The following is a 26,905-nucleotide window of genomic DNA, read 5'->3' as shown; positions in this document are numbered from 1 at the left end:
ATTACTTACGTAATGACTGATTAGTGTGGTCCTCTCTGTTAAATTGTAAACTCCTCGATAAGGAGCTGTGGTGCATTTATTACCCAGTGCCTAGCGCAGAGCCTGTCACATGATAGGTACCTAAGAAGTATCTGTCGAGTGAATAAGCCCTGTATAGACTTCTAGTCTGGGAGTTTCATATAATTTTTTAATTTGGGGGATCATCTGTTCTACCTTCTTCATTTTAGGTAGGTCAGGGAACAGACGGCTAGAAGTTAAATGAGTTGCTCATGCATCTGGTCATTCATGTTTATTCCGTTAGTTGAATGTTAGATGATCTCAATAGACTGTTCTCAAATAAGTCAGTATATTCTTTGAAAATATTTTCCTTAGTACTTTAAATATCAGATAAGATACTTGTCTAGACTCCACGCATTAATTACAATGAATTTATTGATAACTGAATTGAAAAAGTATGGGCTAATCATTAACAGACTTAGTCTTCATTTTCGAATTCAGTGTTTGTTAATATTTGTCCCGATATTTGTTTTTCTTTGTTTTTTGATATTTTTTTTAAATGGAAGCATTTAGTAATCTTCTTTTCCTTGTGCCCTGGCAAACTGTATTTCCTTTTGTCACAAACAGGCCAATTACTCTCTTCTGTTCGTAATTTCTAAATTTAAAGTCCAACTAAAGGTAGTATAGTTTATATCAATAATCCAAACTTCCTTGTTTTCCTCAGACATTCTCATAAAACTCTATTGCTTGGGTTAAAGGTGCAGGTCATTTTGTTTGTAGGCCAACCACTTAGCTTAAATTTCTCTCCTAGTTTTTAAGCTACATTATCACAGAACATGAGAGCTGACAGCAATAGGCCTGCTAGCCTTGGGGAGAAATCTAGGTATTTAACAATAACGTGGTTTCTTTGGATACCTGTTGCCCTAAATAGCTGTTTGTAGTTCCTGCACAGTAGAGAGACCCCATCAGAATATGCGTTCTAATGTCTTGATTCACTTTGTGGTACTTAAAGCTGAATCAAGAATATTGGAGAGCCACTGTGAGGGAAGTACAGCATGTCCATGTATTTGGGAGTGTTTCAGAGGATGGAAGCATTTTAAAACCCAAAAATTTATATTTGACTTAGTTTTTTAAATTCTTGTATTCTTTTTTTTTTTTGCGGTACGCAGGCCTCTCACTGTTGTGGCCTCTCCCGTTGCGGAGCACAGGCTCCGGACTCGCAGGCTCAGCGGCCATGGCTCACGGGCCCAGCCGCTCCGCGGCATGTGGGATCTTCCCGGACCGGGGCACGAACCCGCGTCCCCTGTATCGGCAGGCAGACTCTCAACCACCGCCACCAGGGAAGCCCCAATTCTTATATTCTTTAAGAATGTATTTTGAGGGATGAATGGATACTGTACTTGGTATGGTGCCCCAAGGAGAAATGAGAAATATTTCATGGTCTTCTATTTCTTAGCTGCAATTTTCTGCTGTTTGCCACTTCCCTGTAATTTCGATTTCTATCGTGTCCAAGATATTTGAATTTGAACTAAATATTCCCATTTTCTATCTTCTTTGACTATTTTCTTATGCCTAAAGTAAATGTGCTGTAATCTCTTTTTAATGTATATTAAATAGACTATATAAAAAGTTTACATTTATATAGAATAAACAGAATCAGTGGCAGCTTTTTCTGTAGTTCTGAACTAAATTCCCTTCATTCAAGTCTTTATTCTTGGTATTTGATAGGGAATCAGAGATCTTAACCCACTAATATTACTTAATTTAAATTAACAAACACTAGTAAAATAAAAATTAAATTGACCTCTTTCTTATATAATTTAGTGTCAGTAGGAAATGTTGCCTTTCGGGGTGTATCGTTTTGCTTTTTTCCCACATGAATTTATGTTTCTCTCCTTCCTGGTCTTTGAAAGTATTCTGTAAAGAAAATAGAACTCATGGACTTCCTTGGTGGTCCAGTGGTCAAGACGCCATGCTTCCAGTGCAGGGGGCGCATGTTTGATCCCTGGTTGGGGAACTAGAATCCCACATGCCTTGCAGCCAAAAACAAAAAAGAAAAGAAAAGAGAATAGAACTCCTGAATAGTACTGTAATCAGTAATTACATAAAGGGAAAGAACATTTCCTATTTTTAAAATATATACAATGATCAGTTATAGCTATCTCTATTTTCTGATCATCGTTTTTTTTTTTTTTTTTCCTTGTAAGATTAGTCAGGCAACTAAAGTGCTACTTGGAACTTCATTACATTTTGAAATATTTCTGTTTTTTTTTTTTTTTTTTTGGTTTTGGGTTTTTTTGCGGTACGCGGGCCTCTCACTGTTGTGGCCTCTCCCGTTGCGGAGCACAGGCTCCGGACACGCAGGCTCTGTGGCCATGGCTCACGAGCCCAGCCGCTCCGCGGCATGTGGGATCTTCCCGGACCGGGGCACGAACCCGCGTCCCCTGCAAAGGCAGGCGGACTCTCAACCACTGCGCCACCAGGGAAGCCCTTCTGTTAATGTTTACATCACTGGTCTCAACCTCTGTTTGGTTAAAGGCATTTGTAATTTGAAAAAGCTACCTTAACCAAAATTCTCACGCATTGTTTTCATCCGTTCTCCCTCCTCGTGGATTGGTTCATACTGTGCATTCTTTTTTTTTTTTTTCCGGTACGCGGGCCTCTCACTGTTGTGGCCTCTCCCGTTGCGGAGCACAGGCTCCGGACGCGCAGGCTCAGTGGCCATGGCTCACGGGCCCAGCCGCTCCGCGGCACGTGGGATCTTCCCGGACCAGGGCACGAACCCGTGTCCCCTGCCTCGGCAAGCGGACTCTCAACCATTGCGCCACCGGGGAAGCCCCATACTGTGCATTCTTAATGAGGCTTTTTCAGTTGCTGGTCTGGACTCTTCTGTATGCTTACTCTGAACAGGACCTGGCCTGCCTAGTAGTAATCATTCTAGTATTACACTGTTTAACAGGCAGTCCATTTCCCGTTCTTCTCTAACTCCTCACATAGTGGTTTTTGGCAAGCCTGTAGCTTGCAACGTGAGTTCGCTTCCATGGTTTGAGTTTCTCAATCTGTGAAATAAATTCTTGATAGATTTTTAAGGCATGTTCTAGTTCTGAAGGATATTAATTATAATAACAATAACAACATTGTGTTATTACATTTTATGAAAGGCAGCGTAAATCTAGCTGAAAAAAGAAAAAAAATCTAAAAGAATAGTATTAGAACAAGGGAATGCCTGAACAAACAAAAAGCACTGAGAAAGGAGAATAGAAAGAGGCAAATAATAAACGAGTCACAGTATAAATATTAGCTAATACTTATAGAACCATACATTACCGTGTAATTGCTCTAGTAGGAAACATATCTAAAGAATTTCCCAAGGAATCTCCTAAAACCATACAGAACATTCAGTAGTTTTCAAACAAAATTGTTACGTAGAATAGTAAGACCATCATGTTTAATCACTGCTGTTCAAGTATTTTAGAAGCGTATATAGTTTGTTTCTTCTAATTCCAGAATCTTTCTTTTTTGTTTCCTGCCTGGCTCAACCCTCTTTCCACCCCCAAACTCACTAAAGTTCTTCTGATAACCAGTCCTCTTATATACCATCCTTAGTTTATGTTTGGGTGGAGGAGGAGAAAATAGTTATCATATAGTATCCGTACTCTTGTGGAGCTTTAGGCAGTGAGCATCAGCCTGTACCATGTGGAGTAACCACTATTTTATTTATGTATATGTTCCTTATACCTTGTTCCTAAGAGAATTTAAGCAAAATACATTACCTCTGGCTCGTAAAGAAATCTTTCTCTGTCACGGTGAACATTGTAACTATGGGGACAGTAAGTATTTTTTGCTTGTTTGATGTGTTTGGTGCTCCATCAAAGCTACAATATCTTGGTGATATCCTTGCATTGAAAGCCACTGTTTCACCCGAATTTGAAATATAATAATTCATGTCAAAAATCCAAGTGGAATTGAATAGTACTCTTACTGGTAGTCAAAATGTCTGGTATTACAAAATTAATTGTACAACAGGTAGTCTTTGGTTAAGAAAGGTAAAAATCTCTTATATCTTCGTTTAGCTTATGCTGATGTTATGTGTAACCATCATGAACTGTTTTTAGTTTATCTCATAAGAAGATAGAAAGCTTGTTTTGTTTTTTCTTAAAGTACATAGCACTGATTTCCATAACTATATTCAAGTAAGAGCAACTTCTAGAAGTTCACATTCAAATTTGTAGAGGGCAGATATATTTTCTGTTCATTCTTCACCTTCACTCTAATTTTGGAAGGAACTAAATTGCTTTCTTGTCAAGCATCATGCAATTTTGAGTATTAATGGGAAAATTAAAATTACTATAAATGTACAGGTAGGTGCTAGTGTGCCAGTATATATACCAGAGGAATGTGTTTAGTAGAAGAATAATATTTGACTTAAACTGTTTCAAAGCACTTATCATATATTTGATCCTCAAAGAGCCATATGTGATATGCAGTCTTATTTTTTATTTTATCTTTTTAATGTGGTCCTTATACAGAACGAACTAAGTCTGAGGTTGAGAACGTCTTGACCGGGGCCACATAACTAGTCAGCAAGGATATGTAAAGACTTTTCTAGAACTCATTCCATTCTTTCCTCGTCCTCTCCAGTTATCACTGTGGCCCTCAGCAGCTTCTAGCAGACACTGCCGTAACCATTGTGGGGCTGAGCCCTCAGCTTTGCCACAGCCCGTGGTTTGCACCAGCAGTATAGCTCTGCCTGGGACTTGTTACAGATACAACTAGGCCTATCTAGAGCAAGAATGTAATTTATTAATAAGCTAATGACCCAGGTCATTTGCTTCCTGACTTAAGGTCTTTATTACTTCACTTAATACCTCTGGTAATGAGGACATTTTAATTTAAAAGCTCATTTTCAGTTGTTCATTTTCTTGAGTTAAAAATGTCAGTGAGTTTTCCCATTTTCCAGAATAAATGTAGATAACTTTAAAACATAAAAAGAGGTTAATTTGTTTTTAATGTTTCTTCTTTCTGGCTGAGTTTTTACGAAAATAAACTGTCTTTTTTTTTCCCCTTTAAACAAGTAGATTTATTGCAGTCAGTACTGACTTGCACCCTGTAAAATCATGCAGACTGCCAGCACTGAGTGGAGAGGCCATCACGACTGTTGGCCCTCAGCTGCCTGCACACGTAGGAAGTGTCTCAGCACTGGAGGCTTGGCAGAGCTGTGCTTCCCCTTATAGCTTCCTGACACGGTTAGGAAAAATGGGCTACTTGCTGCTTACGAACACAACAAAGTATACAAAAAAGTATAGGATTTCTATATGGGAGTATGGGATTTCTCTTCATAGCTGTTGCACGGACTTGGTTTCTCATTGGGGCAGCGGAGCAAGGAGTGCGCGCTAGTCCAGGAGTCCAGAGACCTTGCTGAGTCTTAGCGCAGCCAGTAGCTGACATTGTGTCCTTGGATAGGTCACTTCATCTCTCTCTTTGAGCCGTGGTAACTTTATTTCTTGAACCAGGAAGTTGAACTAGGTGGCCTGCAAGGCCCTTTCCAGTTCTGAAATGTTCTGATTCTATTTACAAGTTTCTCTGTAATATGGCATGGTTCCTTCTGTGGTATGTGTTTTATATTTATGTTAATTTCCTTCAATTTTAGATATGATGAATGGATTAAAGCAGATAAAATAGTACGACCTGCTGATAAAAATGTGCCAAAGATAAAACATCGCAAGAAAATAAAGGTAAGTGCTTGTTTTGCTGTATTATAGCTCTTAATGAAGGAACGTTGCCTCCAAAATGAGTATTGTGTGTGCATTAGTGTTAGTAGAGTGGAAATACTCTCTTGAAATAGCAAATTTATCAAATGCTAGATTTGCGTACAATTAAGATTGTCAGCTTATGGAAAGGCATTTTGAAAACAGTACTAAATGATCTTTGAGGCTTTTTCAGTTCCAACATTGTATAAGTCCACTCAGCCAGATTTCACTTACCCATTTCAACTGTTTCCTACACCTCTAGTCTCCCAACTAGGAGTCATTAAATATTGTGGCTGGGAGCCCTGGGGTTACTGTAATAGCTGTAAACCGTTAGAGGAAGAGAAGGAAGTGTCTGAAGGCAGAGGAGAGCCTATCTGAAGCTCTTCTTTTTTCTTCATCTTTCTCTGACCATATATGTAGTGGCTTAGAATGTGTTCACAAGACACTATTAGGCAAACTCTACATAGATACCGTGGGGAATCTATTAATGAGCTTGTATGGAAATTAAGGTTACTTTTATGTATGATAGAATTACGCTTATTCATTCTAATACTGAATCTTTCTAATGTTTTATTAGAAAGTAGAACCATTAACTAGGTTTTAGAATATTTTTAAATCTTTTTAATGGCTCTTTAATACTTTGAATGGTATATATAGTTGAAGTGTTTAATAGTTCTCCTGAAATTCAATTTTCATATTAAAAGTGAGGAGCTATTTACTTTCTGGCTAAATGATACCCTAGTGGCCCTAAATACTGAAAGGTTTCCCCTAGAGTGATTATTCTTTTCTCACTGTGAAATTGGGCCCATATTTTTAAAGTTTTGGTATAGCAACTCAGTAGCTACAACTCAGGACACTCTTGGTCTTTATTGGAAGTCATGCTACATTTAGCATCGCTCTAAGCTACCAGAAGAGCTGTGTGTGTGTGGCACTAACAAGCCAGTTTCCTTACACAGAGCAAGTTTTAGAAGTAGTATTTCTCAGGTAGAAGATAGGGTAGGGGGTAGGAGAATCAATGTTAGAATATTACACTTGGGGAATTTTTTCTAAATATTTATTTAATTCTCAATTTAGTTTTCGGCCCCTTCCAGGCATTTAAAATTCTGGGTCATAAGGGAAGAGGCATGTGAATTTTGAAAAAGCTTCCTAGAAAATACTTAATATTGCATACCCATCACTCGATCTCATCTGACTGTGCGAACCACTATTTTCAAGGCTGTCCTCTGATAGGCGTTAAAAGCCATATTTGAAATTTGCGTGGGGTAGACTATTTTTGTCTTCATAATGCATGGTATATTATGATCTGTGGTATAAAGTGATGAAAAGTCTGGCAAGAATAGGAAAATGAGAAGAGCACTAATCATTGAGAGGTTTTGGTAGTCTACCTACACATAAGCCGCCTCAGTGCATCCAGAGAATTCAGCCCACGTGCTCTAAGTCAGTGGATCTCACACTTGAACATGTGTTACAGTCACCTGAAGGACTTGTTGAAACTCAGATTGGCCCATCCCCAGCGTTTCTGATTCACTAGATCTGAGTCTGGTTCGAGGAGTTTTCACTTCTAACAAATTCCGAGAAGATGCTAATGTCGCTGGGCCAGAGTCCACACTTAGAGAACCACTACCCTGAACAGAATAACTTCTCCTCTAGTATCCAGAATGATACTAATTATGTACCGTCTTTGGGAGAATTGTAAAAATAGTCAGTCATGTTCTATATTCTCACTATATAACAGGACTTCAGAATTGTTTACTTCTACGTAGTGCTCTACATTATCATTTAGAAGCTTGTCTAAATTATTTTTCCTATAAATTTTTTTTGTAATTATTTTATTTATTTATCTTTGGCTGCATTGGGTCTTCGTTGCTGAGTGCGGGCTTTCTCTAGTTGCCGTGAGTGGGGGCTACTCTTCGTTGTGGTGCGCGGGCTTCTCATTGCGGTGGCTTCTCTTGTTGCGGAGCACGGGCTCTAGGCACGTGGGCTTCAGTAGTTGTGGCACGTGGGCTCAGTAGTTGTGGCTTGAGGGCTCTAGAGTGCAGACTCAATAGTTGTGGCACATGGGTTTAGTTGCCCTGCGGCATATGGGATCTTCCCGGACCAGGGCTCAAACCCGTGTCCCCTGCATTGGCAGGCGGGTTCTTAACCACTGTGCCACCAGGGAAGTCCTATAAATAATTTTTAAAACAAATTTAAAAAATAGTTTCCAAGAAATATATTAACCTCTGCTCATCTGTTCGTAAATAGAGAATTTCAAAAAATTTCTCATTTTTTCCTGAAACATTATCAGTCATACAGGAGGGTTGCCCCACTGACTTGACTTTATAGCAAGTCATTTGTTTGTTACTCCCTGCTGTCAACTGAATGAAGATATTTGAAGTTGTGTAATTCCCAACTCTCATTTTATATTGAGAATCTTACAGGTTTTAGAACTATCAGCTTGAAATTATGTTTCTGTTTTTTTTAGTGAATATTTAATTTAAGGCTATTGTGATTTAATTTTTACAGACTTTGTAACACCAATTATTAGCAGTAGGGAAGTTTGATAGTCTTAATTGCCTATCTGATTGCTAATTTATTTCCACTATTAAAATATAAATATTAGACAAAAACTTATTTCTCATCCTGTAGTATTTGTTAAATAACTTTGAAAAAACATTTCTGACTGTTTTGTGGGACTGTTTGTATTCTTTCTTTGTATGTTTTTTAATAATAGTCTGTAATGTTGAGTTAAAAATGAATTTTAACATTGTTACTAATAAATGCCTCATGATCTGTTATGGCTAACATGGGATACCTTTTTTTTTTCTTAACCTAGAATAAATTAGACAAAGAAAAAGACAAAGATGAAAAGTATTCTCCTAAGAACTGTAAACTTCGGCGCTTGTCAAAACCACCATTTCAGACAAATCCATCTCCTGAAATGGTATCCAAACTGGATCTTACTGATGCCAAAAACTCTGATACAGCTCATATTAAATCCATAGAAATCACTTCTATCCTTAATGGACTTCAAGGTAAACATAACAAATATCCTGTTGCATGCAAGTATTTGTTTTAATTTTTATAAATCAAATTCTATAAAGGTAATTCAGTGACATTATCAAATTCTCTGTTTTTAATTGAACCAGAATTTTGTTGACTCTGTTATTACTTGAAATAAAATCAGCCATTGATAGAGGCTTGGAAATATTTCTGTTATTAGTAGAGCTGAGGGCACCATTAGATTTCAGTTAAAATTTAATATTCAACCTCTGGTACTATTACTGTGTTCTTTTCAGGTACCATCCTTTCTGTAGCCATGTAAAACATAGTTTGTATTATGCAATATCAGAGTATAAAATTATACTGAACTTTTTGTAAAGAATACCAAACTTTGCTTATCTTGATTATATTTATTATGATCTCTTTTATGATGTCCTTATTGCTTAATGTTTAAGGCAGAATGAAGTTTAACAAATAATAAAAGTGATGAGTACTGGAGGGGAAGATTTTTGTAAATCTGACTGGCAGGAAAGAGAGAATCTGATCTGTCAAATGAAATAAAAGAATGTATCTCCATAAAACTGCTTTACATTTCTTAAAAAAAAAACACAAACTTTACATTTCTTATAACTTAAGAGAGTTTGAATTTTTATTGATTTTGAATGTAATGGAAATTGTTTTTCTCTCTTATTTCAGATGGATATTTATTATTTGTAAATATCTAAATATCCTAAAGTTCATTTTTCGTAATTTTCTACTATATCAGAAATACAGAACAGTATATGGAAATATATATATAATTTAAAGAATCATGATACGAATATTGTATGTCTACCACAGTGGTGACCAAGTAGTATTTACTTAAAATAGTTATGTCTCCCTGAAAAGTAATTAATATTCTGACTTAATCATTCTTTTACTTTTCTTTAGAATTATATTAAACCTATATATATTCCTAAAGAGGATATTATTTAGTTTTCTGAAAACCGTGGCGAGCGTAAACCTAGCTATGTAAAAAAGGCAGTATTTCCACTTAGATGAAGGCTCCCTGAGAATGTTATCTGAATAGACTCTCTAGGTCATATTAAGCTTCTTTGTGAGTCTACAAAAGCCTCTGGAAGGGAATTCAGTAGGGCAAGGTAATGAGGCCGTTCTGGGAAACATCGGGGCTCCCCACAGGGATATCTGACGTAGTCTCAGAGGGTGACCAAAAGGAATATGTTCAGTGGGAGTAGGAAGGTCCTGTGCGTTTTCAGACTCCAGGCTTCCCAGACATACGCCTGGCTTTCAGGCGTAGGTCAAAACAAAATGTTTTTGCTGGGTAAAGTGACATCATTATCCGATTCAGGTGATGGCACACAAGACATTGAGGGGAGAGCTGGAATTTCATCACCAAATGGTGGAAACAAGCTAAAATACATACAAAGAATCTAGTTGATGGCAGGAGGCATCTTGGGGATGATAGCCCTCCATGTGACTTCCTTTGGAAATACACTGCACGGTCTGCACTGGTTTCCTTCTACATCTGATGCACAGTTCTCTTCCTGGGAACTTTTTAGAGCTCTCTCTTCAAAGCGGTCCCTAGAATTTCTTTGTTTTGGATATCTGATGTGTTTTTTTAACCTTCTTTGGTATACTCATTGTGGTGGAGCACATTCTCTAGTAAATTTTAAGAACAAGTGAATAAGAGGGAAGATACATTTTTAGAGACTGTCCATATCTGAAAATATCTTTATTCATGGTTTAGTGGGGTTGGACGTTTTTCCTTAATTATTTTACTGACATTGTTCCACTGTTTTTTTGCTTACAGTGTTATTTCTGTGAAGTCCAGAGCTCTTCTAGTTTCTGATTCTTTGTATGTGACTTGTTTTATTGCTTGTTTTTGCCTTTCCCTTTTTCTGGAATCTTGAATCTTTGTTTCTAATGTCCTAAAATTTCACAGGATTATACCTTGTGTGGATGTATTTTCATCCACTGTGGTGTGTACTTACTAAGTTGTTTCATTCTAGAAACTTGTGTCTTTCTGTTCTGGATAGTTTTCAAGAATTATTTTGTTGATTTCCTCCTCTGCATTTCACTGTTCTCTCTCTCTCTCTCTCTCTCTCTCTCTCTCTCTCTCTCTCTCTCTGTCTCTCAACCTGCCATTATATTGCTGTTGAACCTTCTGCAGTATACTCTAATATTCTTATCTTTTGGCAGGGACATATTACTTATTCTTTTGTCTTTTTCCTCTAATTTCTTAGAAATTTTCTCAACTTTATCTTTTAGTCCTTTTACTATTTAATTTACTGCTGTAATGCTTATTGACAGCTGTAATGTTTTTAATTTTCAAGAACTCTGTTTTCTGCATGCTTTATACAATTCTGTTCTTGTACAATAGCTTATGTTTCTGATTTTATTTTATTTTTTATTTTTTTTTTACTGAAGTATAGTTGATTTACAGTGTTGTGTTAGTTTCCGAGTACAACAGAGTGGTTCAGTTACACATATATATACATATTCTTTTTCATATTCTTTTCCATTATGGTTTATTACAGGATTTTGAATATAGTTCCCTGTGCTATACAGGACCTTGTTGTCTATTTTATATATAGTATTTTGTATCTGCTAATCCCAAACTCCTAACTTATCCCTCCCCACCCCCTTTACCCTTTGGTAATCATAAGCTTATTTTCTATGTCTGTGAAATCTGTTTCTGTTTCATAAATAAATTTATTTGTGTAATATTTTAGATTCCACATATAAGTGATATCATATGGTATCAATATGTCTTTCTCTTTCTGACTTACTTTGCTTAGTATGATAATCTCTAGGTCTCTCCATGTTGCTGCAAATGGCATTCTTTCATTCTTTTTTTTATGGCTGAGTAGCATTCCATTGTATATATGTACCGCATCTTCTTTATCCAGTCATCTGTCAGTGGACATTTAGGTTGCTTCCATGTCTTGGCTGTTATAAATAGTGCTGCTATGAACATTGGGGTGCATGTATCTTTTCAAATTATAGTTTTCTCTGGATATATATTATCAGGAGTGGGACTGCTGGGTCATATGGCAACTCTGTTTTTAGTCTTTTTAAGGAACCTCCATACTGTTTTCCATAGTGGCTGGACCAAGTTACATTCCCACTAACAGTGTAGGAGAGTTCCCTTTTCTCCACACCCTCTCCAGCATTTGTTATTTGTAGACTTTTTAAATGATGGCCATTCTGACTGCTGTGAGGTGGTACCACATTGTAGTTTTGATTTGCATTTCTCTAATAATTAGTGAGGTTGAGCATTTTTTCGTGTGCCTGTTGGCCATCTGTATGTCTTTTTTGGAGAAATGTCTGTTTACGTCTTCTGCCCACTTTTCAGTAGGGTTTTTTTTTTTTTAATTGAGTTGTATGAGCTATTTTTATATTTTGGTAATTAAGCCCTTGTCCGTTGCATCATTTGCAGACATTTTCTCCCAGTCCATAGGTTGTCTTTTCGTTTTGTTTGTCGTTTCCTTTGCTGTGCAAAAGCTTGTAAGTTTGCTTAGGTCCATTTGTTTATTTTTGCTTTTATTTCTGTTGCCTTGGAAGATGAACCTAAGAAAACACTGGTACAATTTATTTCAGAGAATGTTTTGCCTATGTTCTCTTCTAGGAGTTTTATGGTGTCATGTCTTATACTTAAGTCTTTAAGCCATTTTGAGTTTATTTTTGTGTATGGAGTGAGGATGTGTTCTAACTTCATTGATTCACATGCGGCTGTCCAACTTCCCAACACCACTTGCGTAGAAAGTGTGGCAGAAGGGAGTAGAGGTATTAATAAGAGAGAAAATCCTCACTGCTTATACGTATCAACGAATGGCATATTATTGAGAGATAACGATAGTAACTATCAGAGGAAATAGTTACAACATTTTGGAGGCTGGGGAGGGAAGAAAAGAGCTTTTGGTGTTTTATTATGAGTCTAAATTTGTTTTAACCATGTACATGTATTGCTTGAATAATTTTAAAAATTCAATTATTTAGGAACACATTGAAAAGATTAAATGTTTTTAACCATCTTAACTGTATCAATTATTTTTTACTTTTAACAAATTTAGCTAAAGAATATACATGGACTTCTCTGTAGAGTGTAGTGTAGTTAAGATTCTAAATTCTGGAGTCAGACGACTTAGATTTAGATTTGATCTTGACTTATTTTAGCTCTTTGGGGTGGTTTACTTAGCCTCTCTAACTCCTAGTCTCCTAAACTATAAAATGGGGCTAATAACACGCTCATAGGGTTATGGTGAGATTGAATGAGATGATCTGTGCATTGCATTTCAAGGTACCTGACATATAACAGTTTCTCAATAAATGGTATGTTAAAATCATAATAAAAACTATTATTTTTTAATAGTTAATTGAATTTATTTACTAAAATGAACATTTAAGAAATAAATTCTATAGATACGTTTATATAAAGTCTAAGTTACTTAATTATGTTGTTCTTTAAAGCATCTACCGTGGAAATACATTGCTCACAAAATCTTTGATTGATCATTGCTACATTAAAAATGAAGGCTACGCTTTTATAAGAATATAGACTTTGGAGTTAGAACAATCTTGGACTACATCCTAACTCCCCTATTTTGTGCTCATAAATTTGTAGAAAATTCTTTCTTTTTTATAATCAGCTTTACTGAGGTATAATTTACGAACAATGAAAGTCACCACTTTTATGTTTACAATTTGATGAGTTTTGGCAGAAGTATACAGTAGTGTCACTACCACTATAGTCATGATATAGAACATTTCCATCATTGGGTGAATGTCTTCACTTTCTGAAGCTCAGTTTCCTCACTTGTAAAACGAGGATAAAACCTAGCAACCTGGGGTAGTTATAAACATAGGAGCTAGTCCATGTTTATGTTAGCTGGCACAGAGAAGACATTGCTAGTGTTCTGATCATACTCGTTTTCTCTTTCTTTTCTAGCTTCTGAAAGTTCTGCTGACGACAGTGAGCAGGAGGATGAGACAGGTGTTCAAGACCTAGATAACAATGGCAAAGAAGAGTCTAAGGTTGATCATTTGACCCACACCAGAAATGATCTTATTTCGAAAGAGGAACAGAACAGTTCATCTTTGCTAGAAGAAAACAAAGTCCATGCAGATTTGGTAATAGCCAAATCCGCGTCGAAATCTCCAGAAAGATTAAGAAAAGATTTAGAAGGATTATCCGAAGATACTGATTATGAGGAAGAAGATGACGTCACAAAAAAGAGAAAGGATGTCAAGAAGGACGCCGCAGACAAATCTTCAAAGCCACCGGCAAAACGTGGTAAGAGAAGGTATTGCAATACCGAGGAGTGTTTAAAAACCGGATCACCTGGCAAAAAGGAAGAGAAGGCCAAGAGCAAAGAACCCCTCTGCATAGAAAACAGTAGCAACAGCTCTTCAGATGAAGATGAAGAAGAAAAATCAAAAGCAAAGACGACACCAACTAAGAAATACAACGGTTTGGAGGAGAAAAGAAAGTCTCTGCGGACAACTGGTTTCTATTCAGGATTTTCAGAAGTTGCCGAAAAAAGGATAAAACTTTCAAATAACTCTGATGAAAGACTTCAGAACAGCAGAGCTAAAGATCGAAAAGATGTCTGGTCAAGTATTCAGGGACAGTGGCCTAAAAAAACGCTGAAGGAGCTTTTCTCCGACTCTGACACCGAGGCTGCGGCCTCCCCGCCCCATCCTGCCCCGGAGGAGGGCCCGGTGGAGGGGTCCCTGCAGACCGTGGCCGAGGAGGAGAGCTGCTCCCCCGGCGCGGAGCTGGCCGCCCCGCCGCCGCCCAGTGCCGACGACAAACCCACCGAGGAAAAGCCGGCGGAGGTCAGTGACAAAAAATCGGAATTTCCGAGTAGTGGCAGTAACTCAGTGCTCAACACCCCTCCCACGACACCCGAGTCGCCTTCCTCAGTCACCGTGACGGAAGCCAGTCGGCAGCCGTCTTCTGTAACAGTATCGGAGCCGCTGGCCCCAAACCAAGAAGAAGTCCGCAGTATCAAGAGTGAGACTGATAGCACAATCGAAGTGGATAGTGTGGCCGGGGAGCTCCAGGACCTCCAGTCGGAAGGGAACAGCTCGCCCGCGGGCTTCGATGCCAGCGTGAGCTCCAGCAGCAGTAATCAGCCCGAAGCAGAGCATCCTGAGAAAGGTGAGGCGCGCAGGGCTCCGTTGCCTTACGGGTTTATAGTATCTCTCGTTACAAGTGTGAGGTGTTTACATGGAGTACTTGTGTGAACGTGGCAGAAACAGAAATTTGGAAGGTAATTTGTTGTAAGGAAGAGTGGAGTGTGTTTAAAAGCTTGAGAAGAACTGAATGTCCTCTGCTTCAGCTGCCCCTGCCATTTCACAGCCGACCAGACACATGCTAGAAACTGCACCCAGGCCCAAATTCAGACCTACTTGAAAACTCACGATGCACTGAGTGACTGTATGGCGTGAGCGGCTTAAATATATTTGTGTAACATTGTGTTTGCCCTTGCCGTGTGCAGTTTCTCACAAACATTTTGATTTACTGACAGACCCCTCCACCCTTAACCAAATACTGTATGTGGGAGGTTGGAGCAACCAGCTCTGCAGGCACTGCTTTCCTCAGACAACCGTGTCAGACTGATTTTCAAGCCTTTGTAAAGGAATTTGATGCTTTCTTAGATGCAGAGCTTCCAAATTTGAAGGACCAGTGTCTCTGTTAATAACCTATAGTAATACTCTTGATTTTTTCCATGAAGTTGAAATTAGTACTTCCCGAAAGTATTAGTGGCTTTTTGATGGTGCTGTAGCTCTACTTCTGTCATCATTTTACTTATAAACCACTTCACTGAGGTGTCTTTAAATTAATATGCTCTAGGCTGACACTTGGCTTTGAAACACACTTTTCCAGTATAAAGATACAGCACTAGGGTATGTATTTTATATAACATACCAGATTTTATTATGCTAACTTCAGGTGTTTAGCTAAACTTAAAAAAGAGATATGATCCAGACCAAATTAGTTAATTCCAAGTTTTCTCACACAAGCCTTTTTTTTTTCTTTTTCTAGTTTCCTTGAGATATAATTGACATAACATTATCACAAATCTTGACTTAAAACGTTTAAAGAAATTAAGTAAAAAATATAGTTGCGGGCTTCCCTGGTGGCGCAGTGGTTGAGAGTCCGCCTGCCGATGCAGGGGACACGGGTTCGTGCCCTGGTCCGGGAAGATCCCACATGCCGCGGAGCGGCTGGGCCCGTGAGCCATGACCGCTGAGCCTGCGCGTCCGGAGCCTGTGCTCTGCAACGGGAGAGGCCACAACAGTGAGAGGCCTGCATACCGCGAAAAAAAAATATATATATATATTTATATATATATGTAGTTGCAGTAAATTTTCTTTTTTGTACATTCACACACACAGCTACTGTGATCATGTTTGTGTGCCATACTATCTCATGGAACTGAATTATCCAGGCATAAATAGAGTAATCCTGAAAATGAAAGAAGCATTTATCACAGATGATTAGAGAGGCTTTCAACTATTTCAATAATATGATAAACTTTTTTTTTCCTTGTAAATTTATTTATTTTTGGCTGCATTGGGTCTTCTTTGTTGCTGCGCGCGGGCTTTCTCTAGTTGCGGCAAGCGGGGTCTACTCTTCCTTGCGGTGCATGGGCTTCTCATTGCAGTGGCTTCTCTTGTTACGGAGCACAGTCTCCAGGTGTGCAGGGTTCAGTAGTTGTGACACGCAGGCTTCTCTCTACTTGTGGCATGCGGGCTCCAGAGTGCGCAGGCTCATTAATTGCAACTCACGGGCTCTCTAGTTTGGCACGTGGGCTCCAGAGCGCATGGGCTCTTTAGCTGTGGTGCACCAGCTTAGTTGCCCCGCGGCATGTGGGATCTCAGTTCCCTTACAGAGATTGAACCCGCGTCCCCTGCATTGGAAGGCAGATTCTTAACCACTGGACCGCCAGGGAAGTCCCAGAATTCACTTGATTTTAAAAGTAAAAATGTAAGGGACTTCCCTGGCGGTCCAGTGGTTAAGCCTCCGTGCTTCCACTGCAGGGGGCATGGGTTTGATCCCCAGTCAGGGAATTAAGATCCTGCATGCCTCCTGGCACGGCCATTTAAAAAAAAAAAAAAAGTGAAAATGTTAAGTTTTACAATTTAGATTTAGGATTGCCTTCCAGTGTAGCCTACAGTAAGCTTTTTATTTCTTGTAGCTGAAAGTTTCAGAAATAAACTCTTGGAGAGAAATCTGGCAATTGTTTTTAAGATTCTGTACTTTAATATAGATAATATCTAAATCACTTTCTTTATGTTTCATTTTGTTATATTAAAAGAGCATTAGGAAAAGTTATCTATTAGATGTAACCCATTAAAAAAACAGAAAACTGAGAACTTACAAACAAGACATTTAATAGCCTGTTCCATTTTTTACCAACGAAGCCATGTCTTGTATATTCATGGTTGATTTTACCCTTGTAACAGGACTAAGAAACATTTTTTTTAAACAAACATGGCATAATTCTATCATGGTATTAATTATATTGTGTTATTATAGTATCTGACTTCGGAATGGAATAGAGATTAAGACTTCATTAATGTTAGGAAAAAGATTACTGTATAGTCTGAGAAACAATGCATATAATTAGGAAGATACAGAAACACAGTAGATGCTGAGGATCAGATTAGTGGCTGAGAAACTATAGTTTGGAGTAATGATTGATCATTGAAGGTTGGGCATCGGGGAAGGTAGGACTTGGGCTTGTCCTTGAAGAAAGGGAGACATTTATAATATTTTGGAATAAACTACTATGCTAGATTTGTAAATGGTATACGTGTTAACCATTGCCCTGGGAGCTAAGTTATTGTTGTTGTAAATTTATAATAAATTGTCTGTATAATAAATTTGTTATTATAATTGTGAATTACTACTAAAATTTATTCCATTAATATTGTCATTAAAATTTTCATTAATATCATTATAATACATATAATTACTATTTTAACCTGTAGTTAAATCTTAATATTTTGGTTTTATTGAATTTTAACAAATTTCAGCTTTTATTTTCAGCATATACCTTTTTTTGAATTACTAGACTCATAAACTCCCAGTACTATATTGAGAACTATATTCAGTTTATATCTGATTTTTCTAAGAATTATATGCATACTTTATCTGCTTTTTAAAAAACTCTAATTATGTGTAATAATTCAGCTCATTAATGATGATTTATTTTAAAAATTGTGGTAATTTCTATGACAAATTATAAATCTCATAAAAAACAGGTATAGTCTCAGAATTGGTCTATTCTTCTAGAATGTGGAATTAATTTATACCTGGGGCAAGCTTGATTTTATTTTGTGTTACTTAATAATTTCTTTCCCATCAAAGCCTGTACAGGTCAGAAAAGAGTGAAAGAAGCTCAGGGAGGAGGAAGTTCATCAAAAAAGCAGAAACGAAGCCATAAAGCAACAGTGGTAAACAACAAAAAGAAAGGCAAAGGCAGTAAGTGTGAAATCCCTAAATTTTTTAAATATAAAGATAATGGTGGATATGTCTTTTCCCCATTAAGAAAAGGGTATTCAGGATACGGGACAGTTAATATTTTGATTTCGTCTCTAACAAACTGCCCCCCTCCCTCACCAGTAAAATCACACAGAAGTCTTTTGATCCTAGGTAAATTCTAGGGTTGAGCAATTTATTATTCAGCAGTGGTACTGATTGCTGATGAATGATCAGGTAATCTTTTAAAAAATAGTAGCCAATATAATATAAACATCAACATCTTCGTTAGTTTTATGTTCAACAGTTCTTTTGCCATTTTATATATATTACATATTATGAAATGCTTGAGTTATATATTATTTTTATTACAAGGAAATTGATTGCTTTGTAATTCTTCCAGGCAAAATCTGCCTGGAAGAGAACAGTCAAGATAGCTTTAGAGCTGTAAATCCAGTAACTCCCGTGCACTCCCTTTATCTTCGGTATCCTAGACTGTGTATCTAAGAGCAGCTGTAAGAATACTCTGGTTAAGTATGTTGTAACTAATGACTTTAGCAATGATTCTGTTTATCAACCTACAGGAATATATATACTGTATTTCTCCTGAGAGCTGCACATTTTATCTCTCTTTTGTAGACAAAGTAAGAAGCAGAAAATATGTAAAGAATTTCTTTTCAGGTGTCCCACACTGACCTCCTGCTGCTCTTCCAGGAGACTCCTGCCACCTCCACTGCCTGACCTTTGCTATCGGCCGGCTTGGCTGCACTTCAGTGCAGAAAAGGGTTATGCGGCCAGTTCCCCGAGGTTCTGCTGAGCCCATATGACTTCCAGGCGGTGAATATGGCATCCTTTGGGGCCCCGGGCGGCTGTGTTCAGCAAGGCCATGAAAGCCAAGCTGAGGCAGACCACTGCATCAGAGTGGGCCCAAGCCTTGGGTGGCTTAGCTAGGAGTTGCCAGGGGTTCCAGAGCAGCAGTGGGGGGACTGGGTATGTATAAAAGTTGGTGGAGATTCTTTATTCCCAAAACACCACAGTGGGAGGAGTTGCTGTGTGTCTTTCCTATCTGGAACACTTTTCAGGCTTTTAGAGCTTATACTTTTATTTTGGTTAAATGAAGAATCAGGAAATGAAAATCGATAAATTTGATGCCAAATTGATCACTTATTTGGAGTAACTGATAGGATATTCAGAGTGTTTTTTATTACACTCTGATGTTTTTATCTTCAAGACTTTTAAATGACATTCTCTAAGAGGGCTCATCGTCAGCAAGTCAATTAACATATTCATATAATTGAGAGATAATAGCAGTTGACCGCATATTCTCCCATTTTAATTATTGGGCTTACGACTTGATAAATCAGAATGAGGAAACAGTTCTCTGAGAATAATTTAGTAAAGTGAATTAACTCTCATAGAATCTATAATAATGCTTTGCATCCAGAAAGAGGTAATTTATGGAAATACCAGTCCCATAACCTGTTCACATGTCAAGGTGTTAAGCATTTCCATTCTAGTCCTGAGGCTTTAATCAGCAATGGCAGATGTAACATAATTATTACATAGACTTCTGCATTTATTTTTTTATTTATTTTATTATTATTATTATTATTTTTTTTTTTTGCGGTACGCGGGCCTCTCACTGTTGTGGCCTCTCCCACTGCGGAGCACAGGCTCCGGACGCGCAGGCTCAGCGGCCATGGCTCACAGGCCCAGCCACTTCGCGGCATGCGGGATCTTCCCGGACCGGGGCACGAACCCGCGTCCCCCGCATTGGCAGGTGGACTCTCAACCACTGCGCCACCAGGGAAGCCCTGTATTTTTTAATAAATTACCTAATATATTTACCAGGGTAAAACTGATGGTTTATTTTAGTCAACAAGCTATGATGTAGGAGTTTCTTAAAGAATCATTGTATGTAACAAAGTTTAGAGTTTATTCCCAAAGAATTCTTTATTAAATATGATGATTGTGCATCACTGTTTGTGGCCAAAGGAGTAGGAAAGTGTGACATGTACACAGTCTGTACACAGTTTAAATTATGAAAGTTAAGAGGTTTCCATTATGAGTCATTTTAAGAGATGCTGTATTCTACTTTATATATATTAACGTAATAGAGTTAAAAGCCATTTAAATAATTACTGTATATTTGATAGTCTACCAGGTGTAATGAAAGATTAGTTTGAGTGTTTTTTAAAAATATGTTATTGACAATTCAGGTAAGAAGAATTTTTGGTTTTGTTTTCCTTAACTGAGATACTGCTGTGTTTATACTTAATGACTTTCCAGGTTTTTAGGCAGGGTCTGTAAAGCAAATTGTTTCCTGTAGTAATAAATTCAAATGGTTAACTTTAAAGTGTCCACTAAAATCTGTGACACTGTGTACTTTTCTATTTACTAACACTTTTCTTCTTCTTCTTTTTTTTTTTTTTTTTCAGCAAATAGTAGTGATAGTGAAGAGCTTTCTGCTGGTGAAAGTGTAACTAAGGCTCAGCCCGTCAAATCTGTTTCCAGTGGAATGAAGGCTCATGGTACCAAATCTCCTGCTAGGACGCAGTCTCCAGGAAAATGTGGAAAGAATGGTGATAAGGATCCTGACCTCAAGGAACCTAGTAATCGATTACCCAAAGTTTACAAATGGAGTTTTCAGATGTGTAAGTGACATACATTAAATCAGCAGTTAAGCAGCAGAAACTGCATCCTAGTGATTCTTGATGCCAGTAATTCTGGAAAAGTGGCTGTAACCAGACTGAGAGACATAATAACCATTCACTGCAGTGTAGCTTATTTGGATCTTGATTTGAACAGAAAATTGCTGAAAGATAACTTGTAAGGCATTTGAGGCACACGTCAGCATTGATGAGGTATTTCTGCTGTGTCAGCAGTTTGCTGTAAAAGCCTGGTGTAAGGTGGGGAGTGGATGGAGGCATAAGTGAGGCAAAGTCTGCCATGAATCACTGGTCACTGCAGCTGAGTGACGGGCGTGAAAAAGAGACTACCACAGTTTCTCACACAGGGAAAGAGTCTTAGGGGACTGAAAGTGCTTTAGAGCGTGTGAAAGCTTTCCTCCAACATAAAAGTATTAGAAGAATCTAAAAAAGAACAAAAGGAGGGGACTCCTCTGGCGGTCCAGCGGTTGAGACCCCATGCTTCCCCTGCAGGGGGCGTGGGTTCCATCCCTGGCCGGGGAAGTTCCACGTGCCATGCGCTGCGACCAAAAAAAGTTGATGGGACATGCATTAAGAGATAAACTTTAAGAAAAGAACAAAAAGCAGACGAAAGACAAAAATTTATCCACAGTCCTAACATTCAAAAAAATATGCAGATTAATGTTGTACTGTGGTGATACTGTACGTGAATGTGGGATTTTTCTTTCTGGTAAATGTGGAATTTTTAACCTCTATGTTTAGGTCCTAAGATCTTTAATTCTACACACTCATTCATTCAAAAAATACCATGCATGTGTTAGTGCCGAGCATTGCTCTAGGCTAGGGAAAAAAAATCTTCGGCAAACAAATGTTTACAAGCCTAATTTTAGTTTATCTGTCTTCCTCATTCTACAGCCACACTATATGTTCTCTCTCTTATATATTAAAATTGTGTTCACAAATGCATATTAATGAAAGTTTTAAATTCACAGCGGACCTGGAGAATATGACAAGTGCTGAGCGTATCACAATTCTTCAAGAAAAACTGCAAGAAATCAGAAAACATTATCTGTCATTAAAATCTGAAGTAGCTTCCATTGATCGGAGGAGAAAGCGTTTAAAGAAGAAAGAGAGAGAAAGTAAGTGTTTTTACCTTACTTTACTTAAACATAAAGCAGTTTGCGACTGTGCAGTTGGGCTCACGTGAGTTGTGTTTGTGTATCTTCAGGCAGGCTCTTTAATCCCTCTGGCTTATTTTCTTCATCTATCAAGTGGGAAAATTTATCAAAAGAAACAGTTATCTCAAACCATAATATTCACTTTCACAGAGCTTACAGTCTGCTTTTCCGCCAAAACTAATATTTCAGACTGTGAAGAGACTAGGGCAATGTTAAGGCAGTGATTGGGTGGGTTGCATTAGATTACCAATGGCTGGGACATTTTCTTTGAGACCCGAATGACCAGAGGAAGTGAGAGAAGTTAAAATCTGAGGGAAGGGCGTTGTCTTAGTTTTCTGGGGCTGCCGAAACAAAGCTCAGGTCTACCTCAGAGATGTTGCGGGTTCTTTTCTAGAATACCACAATAAAGCAAATATCACAATAAAATGAGTCACATGAATTTTTTGGCTCCCCAATGCATATGAAAGTTATGATTACACTATACTGTAGTCTGTTAAGTGTGCAATAGCATCATGTCGAAGAAAAGAAACGATGTACGTACCTCAGTTAAAAATACTTTATTGTTAAAAAATGCTAACCATGATCTGAGCCGTCATTGTGATCTTTTTGCTGGTGGAGGGTCCTGCCTCGATGTTGATGCTGCTGACTGATCCGGGTGGTGGTTGCTGAAGCCTGGGGTGGCCGTGGCAGTTTCTTACAATAAGACAACAAGGAAGTTTGCTGCATCAAGTGACTCTTCCTTCCATAAACGATTTCTCTCCAATGCTGTTTGAAGGCATTTTAGCCACAGTGGAACTTCTTTCCGGATTTGAGTCAGTGCTCTCACACCCTGCTGCTGCTCCATTAACTAAATTTATGTAATATTCGAAATCCTTTGTTGTCACTTCAACAGTCAAATAAGTTCACTGTCTTATATGGGCATGGTTCATGGCATCCCAAAGCAATTACGGTAGTAACATCAAAGATCTGTGCTCACAGATCACCATAACAAATATAACATAATAATAATGAAAAAGTTTGAAATACTGTGAGAATTACCAGAATGTGACACAGAGACCCAAAGTGAACAAATACTGTTGGAAAAAATGCTGCAATAGACTTCTGGATTCAGGGTTGCCACAAACCTTCAATTTGTTAAAAAACACAGTATCTTTGAAGGGCAATAAAGCAAAGCATACTACAACGAAGTAGCCTTTATCGCAGGCACAGTTATCTTGGGAAACTCTTTGACTGTGTGTTTGGAGAACTAGCTACTTTTAGTTCTAAGAATAGGTCCCAAGGAAGAATATGTGGTCACAAAGAAGTTTGTTATGGTAATATTTATAATAGCAGATAGAAATCATTAACTTGTATTCTCCAGTAGTATATGGCGTTGGTGAAAAATAAGTAGACGTTTAAATTTTTATTTATAATGCTCAAAGTATTCATTTGATGTCGGTAACAGCAAAAGACTAGGAATTATTTAGTTACAATTCGTAAATATAGTGGAACACTATTCAGCTTTGAAAAGAAAAAGAGGGAAATCTATATATGTACTCCTAAGGAATCATCTCCTCAGATTGTTAAGTGTAAAAACCAAGAGTCAGACTCTATACTGTGCTTCCACTTGGGTTTTTAAAAGCGAAGTTACTAGTGTTTTCATTTTAAATGTGCATATCATATCTCTAGATTCTACGGAAAAAATTCCTCCAGAACTGGGGTTGTAGACATTTTCTGTAGAGACAGATAGTAAATATTTTGGGCTTTGTGGGCCTTGTAGTCTCTTTAGAACTACTTGACCTTATGAAATTTGCCGTAGGCAAGATGTAAAGAAATGGGCATAGCTGTGTTCCAATAAAATTTTCTTAACAAAAACAGGCAGGCCAGATTTGGCCCTGGGGCAATAATTTGCCAGTCCCTGTTGTGGAGTTTTAAAGATTGTGAAGCAGCTGGTAACAGTGGGGAGGGGAATTTGGAGGGTTAGGAGGGTCCTGGATGAGAGGGAGATTAGCTTTTCCACTTTAATATCCCAGCACTGAACGATTTCGTTTACTTTGTGCATGTATTCATTAAAAAATAAGTTTTCAAACACTGATTTATAGCAATGAGAGAATTTCTGTGAGGAGAATAACTAATGTGTCATTTGCTTTGTAAACCAAGTGGAGGAAAATGCAGTAGTTATGATGTGATGTGTGGTAGTAGTTATTTTTCCCAACTTTAAGAAGCAATTAGCTTTCCGTTATCATCACCATTTAATTTTATAAGGAACTCCAGAAGCAGAAACATACAGGAATTGAGAGGGGGGAAAAGATGTGGGGATGGATTACAAATTTTTCCTGTTGAATTGGAAGATCTTTTTGACATTTGTTTCATTATTACGGAAGTCTACCTTTTGTTTTATTTCCACGTCTCTGTAGACTGAGAACACTGTTCATTTTCCTCTTTGATCCACGCAAGAGCGTTCCCTGGTCTGTCCTTTGTCGTTGCTTCTCCTGTGGTTTGGCAGTGCCTCGTTACTTGAGATGCACTAGGTTTTCATTTCTTTACATAATGGTCTTGTAAGAATTGACTGCTCTCGCGGTAAGCTAAATGATTTTGGAGAACACAGCAGAATTTTAGTTAAGAGGACAAGTGCTTTACTTCCTTCTACTGTTGTATATGCGTGTTATTAAGCTGTTGGTTTCCCTTCGCCTTAGGTGCTGCTACATCCTCGTCATCGTCTTCACCTTCGTCCAGCTCCATAACGGCTGCTGTTATGTTAACATTAGCTGAACCATCAATGTCCAGCACGTCACAGAATGGAATGTCAGTTGAGTGCAGGTGACAGCAGGACTTGCTAAAGCACTTTGCACTTAATGGCTGTTGAGAGCCACGTCTTTTTTTATACTGCACAGTGGCACAAAAAATAAAAAATCAGACAAGCACTATTTTATATTTAAAAATTGTTTCTTGACAAGCTGACTTGGCACTTAAGTGCACTTTTTTTATGAAGAAAAAGTACAATGAACTGCTTTTCCTCAAGCAATAATTGTTTCCAACTTGTCTGGGAATTGTGTGTCTGGTAACTTGAAGGCCTTCCACTGTGGCAAATGGAGGCTTTTCACTGCCTGTAGAGACAATACAGTAAGCGTAGTCATTGGGCGGCCACAACATGTTAAGATAACTTACTGTATATGTATTCCCTTGTATTTTGTTAAAGCTGGAACATTTGATATTTTTCCATTTATTTATGAAAAAATATGAACCTATTTTCATTTGTACAAGCTAATTGTTTTTTAAAGCAAGTCACCTTAGGGTGGCTTTAATTGTATAACTCAAGCACATGTAATAAATTCAGAACCTGCAGTTAACAGGATATTAGACATCAATCCTGATAACCAAATATTAAAGATTCTCTTTAAAAAAGACTGAACATGTTTACAGGTTTGAATTAGGCTAAAAGGTCTTGCAGTGGCTTTTCACGCCCCTTCAAATTGGAATGGAACTACTGTACTTTGCCATTTTTCTATAAATCAGTATTTTTTTTTAATTTTGATATAATACATTGTGTGAAAAAAGAAAATGGCTAATAAACTGTATTAAATCTTAAACAATGTGTAAAGATTGTACTTAGCCAGTTCAAAGTGTATATTTATTCATAATGAATTATAACAGTTATATTTTTGTGTTTTCTTGTAAATGTTTCTTTTTCCTTAAATACAGATAATTCATTTGTATTGCTTATTTTATTATGAGCTACAACAAGAGGACTTCAGGAACAAGTAAACTTTATCGGTATGGTTCAAGGCTGTTGCTATGAACTGTCTCAAAAGGATGGCTGTTATTTTAAGTATAAATAGCTAATCGGGGTGGTAGGCCTATAAAAATTAAATGCCTTGTATAAAATCCAAAATGAACGCAAAATTGTTTTCACCTGTATTGACTTTACGTTGTATGGTTCCAATCTCTGTTCTGTTTGGCACTTGTATTTAATTCTACACCTTTGTAAGACGTTTGTATATTGCGGATGTGTTCATTCAAGCTATTTAATACCTGGCACTGTTAATACACAGTACTTTACTGTACAGACTGTTTTACTGTTTTAATTGTAGTTCTGTGTACTTTTTTTGGACGGGGCTGGCATGTTTTATTTGTTTTCTGGCAATACGACGTGAGAATTTCAAAGCGTTTTGTTGTAGATGCTAACGTGTCAGAATCCTTTACATTCAACTTTTCTAAGAAAAGCATTTTCAGTCTTGCAGTGTGTGCTTACAGTAACTAATTTTGTTGAAAATGGTTTCAAGTTATTCAGATTTGTACAGGACTGTAAAGATTTGTTGACAGCAAAACATTGAAGAAAAGCTTATAGAATAAAAGCTATAAAGTATATATTAGGATCTGCAAACAATGAAGAATTATGTAATATATTGTACAAATGTAAGCAAAGGCTCTGAAATAAAATGCCATAGTTTGTGAATCCTTGATTTTGTTTCTAAAAGATTAAGTAATTTTAGTTCATTTCTGTCTCTGATGCCTGACTGAAACACGTATCTCCAGCATGTATTATCAGAAAGGGTAAAATTGACATCCAAAAAAGGGAATATTCTGCCTATAGGAATTAAAAGTCCATTAACCAGATTTATGTACAGGATTTGTTAAGCATTCTTATATCTTTGCATACTAGCTTGAGTCTGAGGATGAATACTTCTGACTTGGAGGTTTGTCTAAAGAAGAAAACCAAGATTTTTTTTCTTTAATGCTTGAAACCATTACTAGCGGCTTTTTTTTTCCCTTTTCTTTTCTCTTTTTTGATTTTTATTTTTGGTCTTTTAATGTAATTGGACCTTTGTGGCTCTCTTACACTTTCAGTGCACTCTATCTACGCCATTGCACTTCGGA

The 26,905-nt window shown here is 37.6% G+C and overlaps 1 protein-coding gene across 7 annotated transcripts in view; it reads left to right on the top strand.

The window, feature by feature from the left end:
* ARID4B (AT-rich interaction domain 4B) overlaps positions 1 to 26,490 on the top strand; it is a 127,046-nt gene extending 100,556 nt beyond the window's left edge. For 5 of the 7 annotated variants that reach the window (XM_027093993.1, XM_027093990.1, XM_027093992.1 and 2 more), the window contains 7 exons: positions 5,648 to 5,732; positions 8,563 to 8,761; positions 13,678 to 14,892; positions 18,112 to 18,225; positions 20,661 to 20,876; positions 21,863 to 22,009; positions 24,724 to 26,490. In XM_027093993.1, the coding sequence (XP_026949794.1) occupies positions 5,648 to 5,732; positions 8,563 to 8,761; positions 13,678 to 14,892; positions 18,112 to 18,225; positions 20,661 to 20,876; positions 21,863 to 22,009; positions 24,724 to 24,851 (2,104 nt within the window). In that variant the 3' untranslated portion in view covers positions 24,852 to 26,490. Of the gene's footprint in view, positions 1 to 5,647; positions 5,733 to 8,562; positions 8,762 to 13,677; positions 14,893 to 18,111; positions 18,226 to 18,903; positions 19,060 to 20,660; positions 20,877 to 21,862; positions 22,010 to 24,723 lie in introns of those variants that run through there. The other 2 variants (XR_003430197.1, XM_027093994.1) reach the window with 2 other exon arrangements.
* Positions 26,491 to 26,905: the final 415 nt, after the last annotated feature.

The sequence above is a fragment of the Aethalodelphis obliquidens genome, unplaced genomic scaffold (assembly GCF_003676395.1).
Source record: "Aethalodelphis obliquidens isolate GAN/ISIS:26980383/991018 unplaced genomic scaffold, ASM367639v1 scaffold87, whole genome shotgun sequence".
Taxonomy (NCBI): domain Eukaryota; kingdom Metazoa; phylum Chordata; class Mammalia; order Artiodactyla; family Delphinidae; genus Aethalodelphis; species Aethalodelphis obliquidens.
This window is presented reverse-complemented; position numbering and strand designations above follow the sequence as displayed.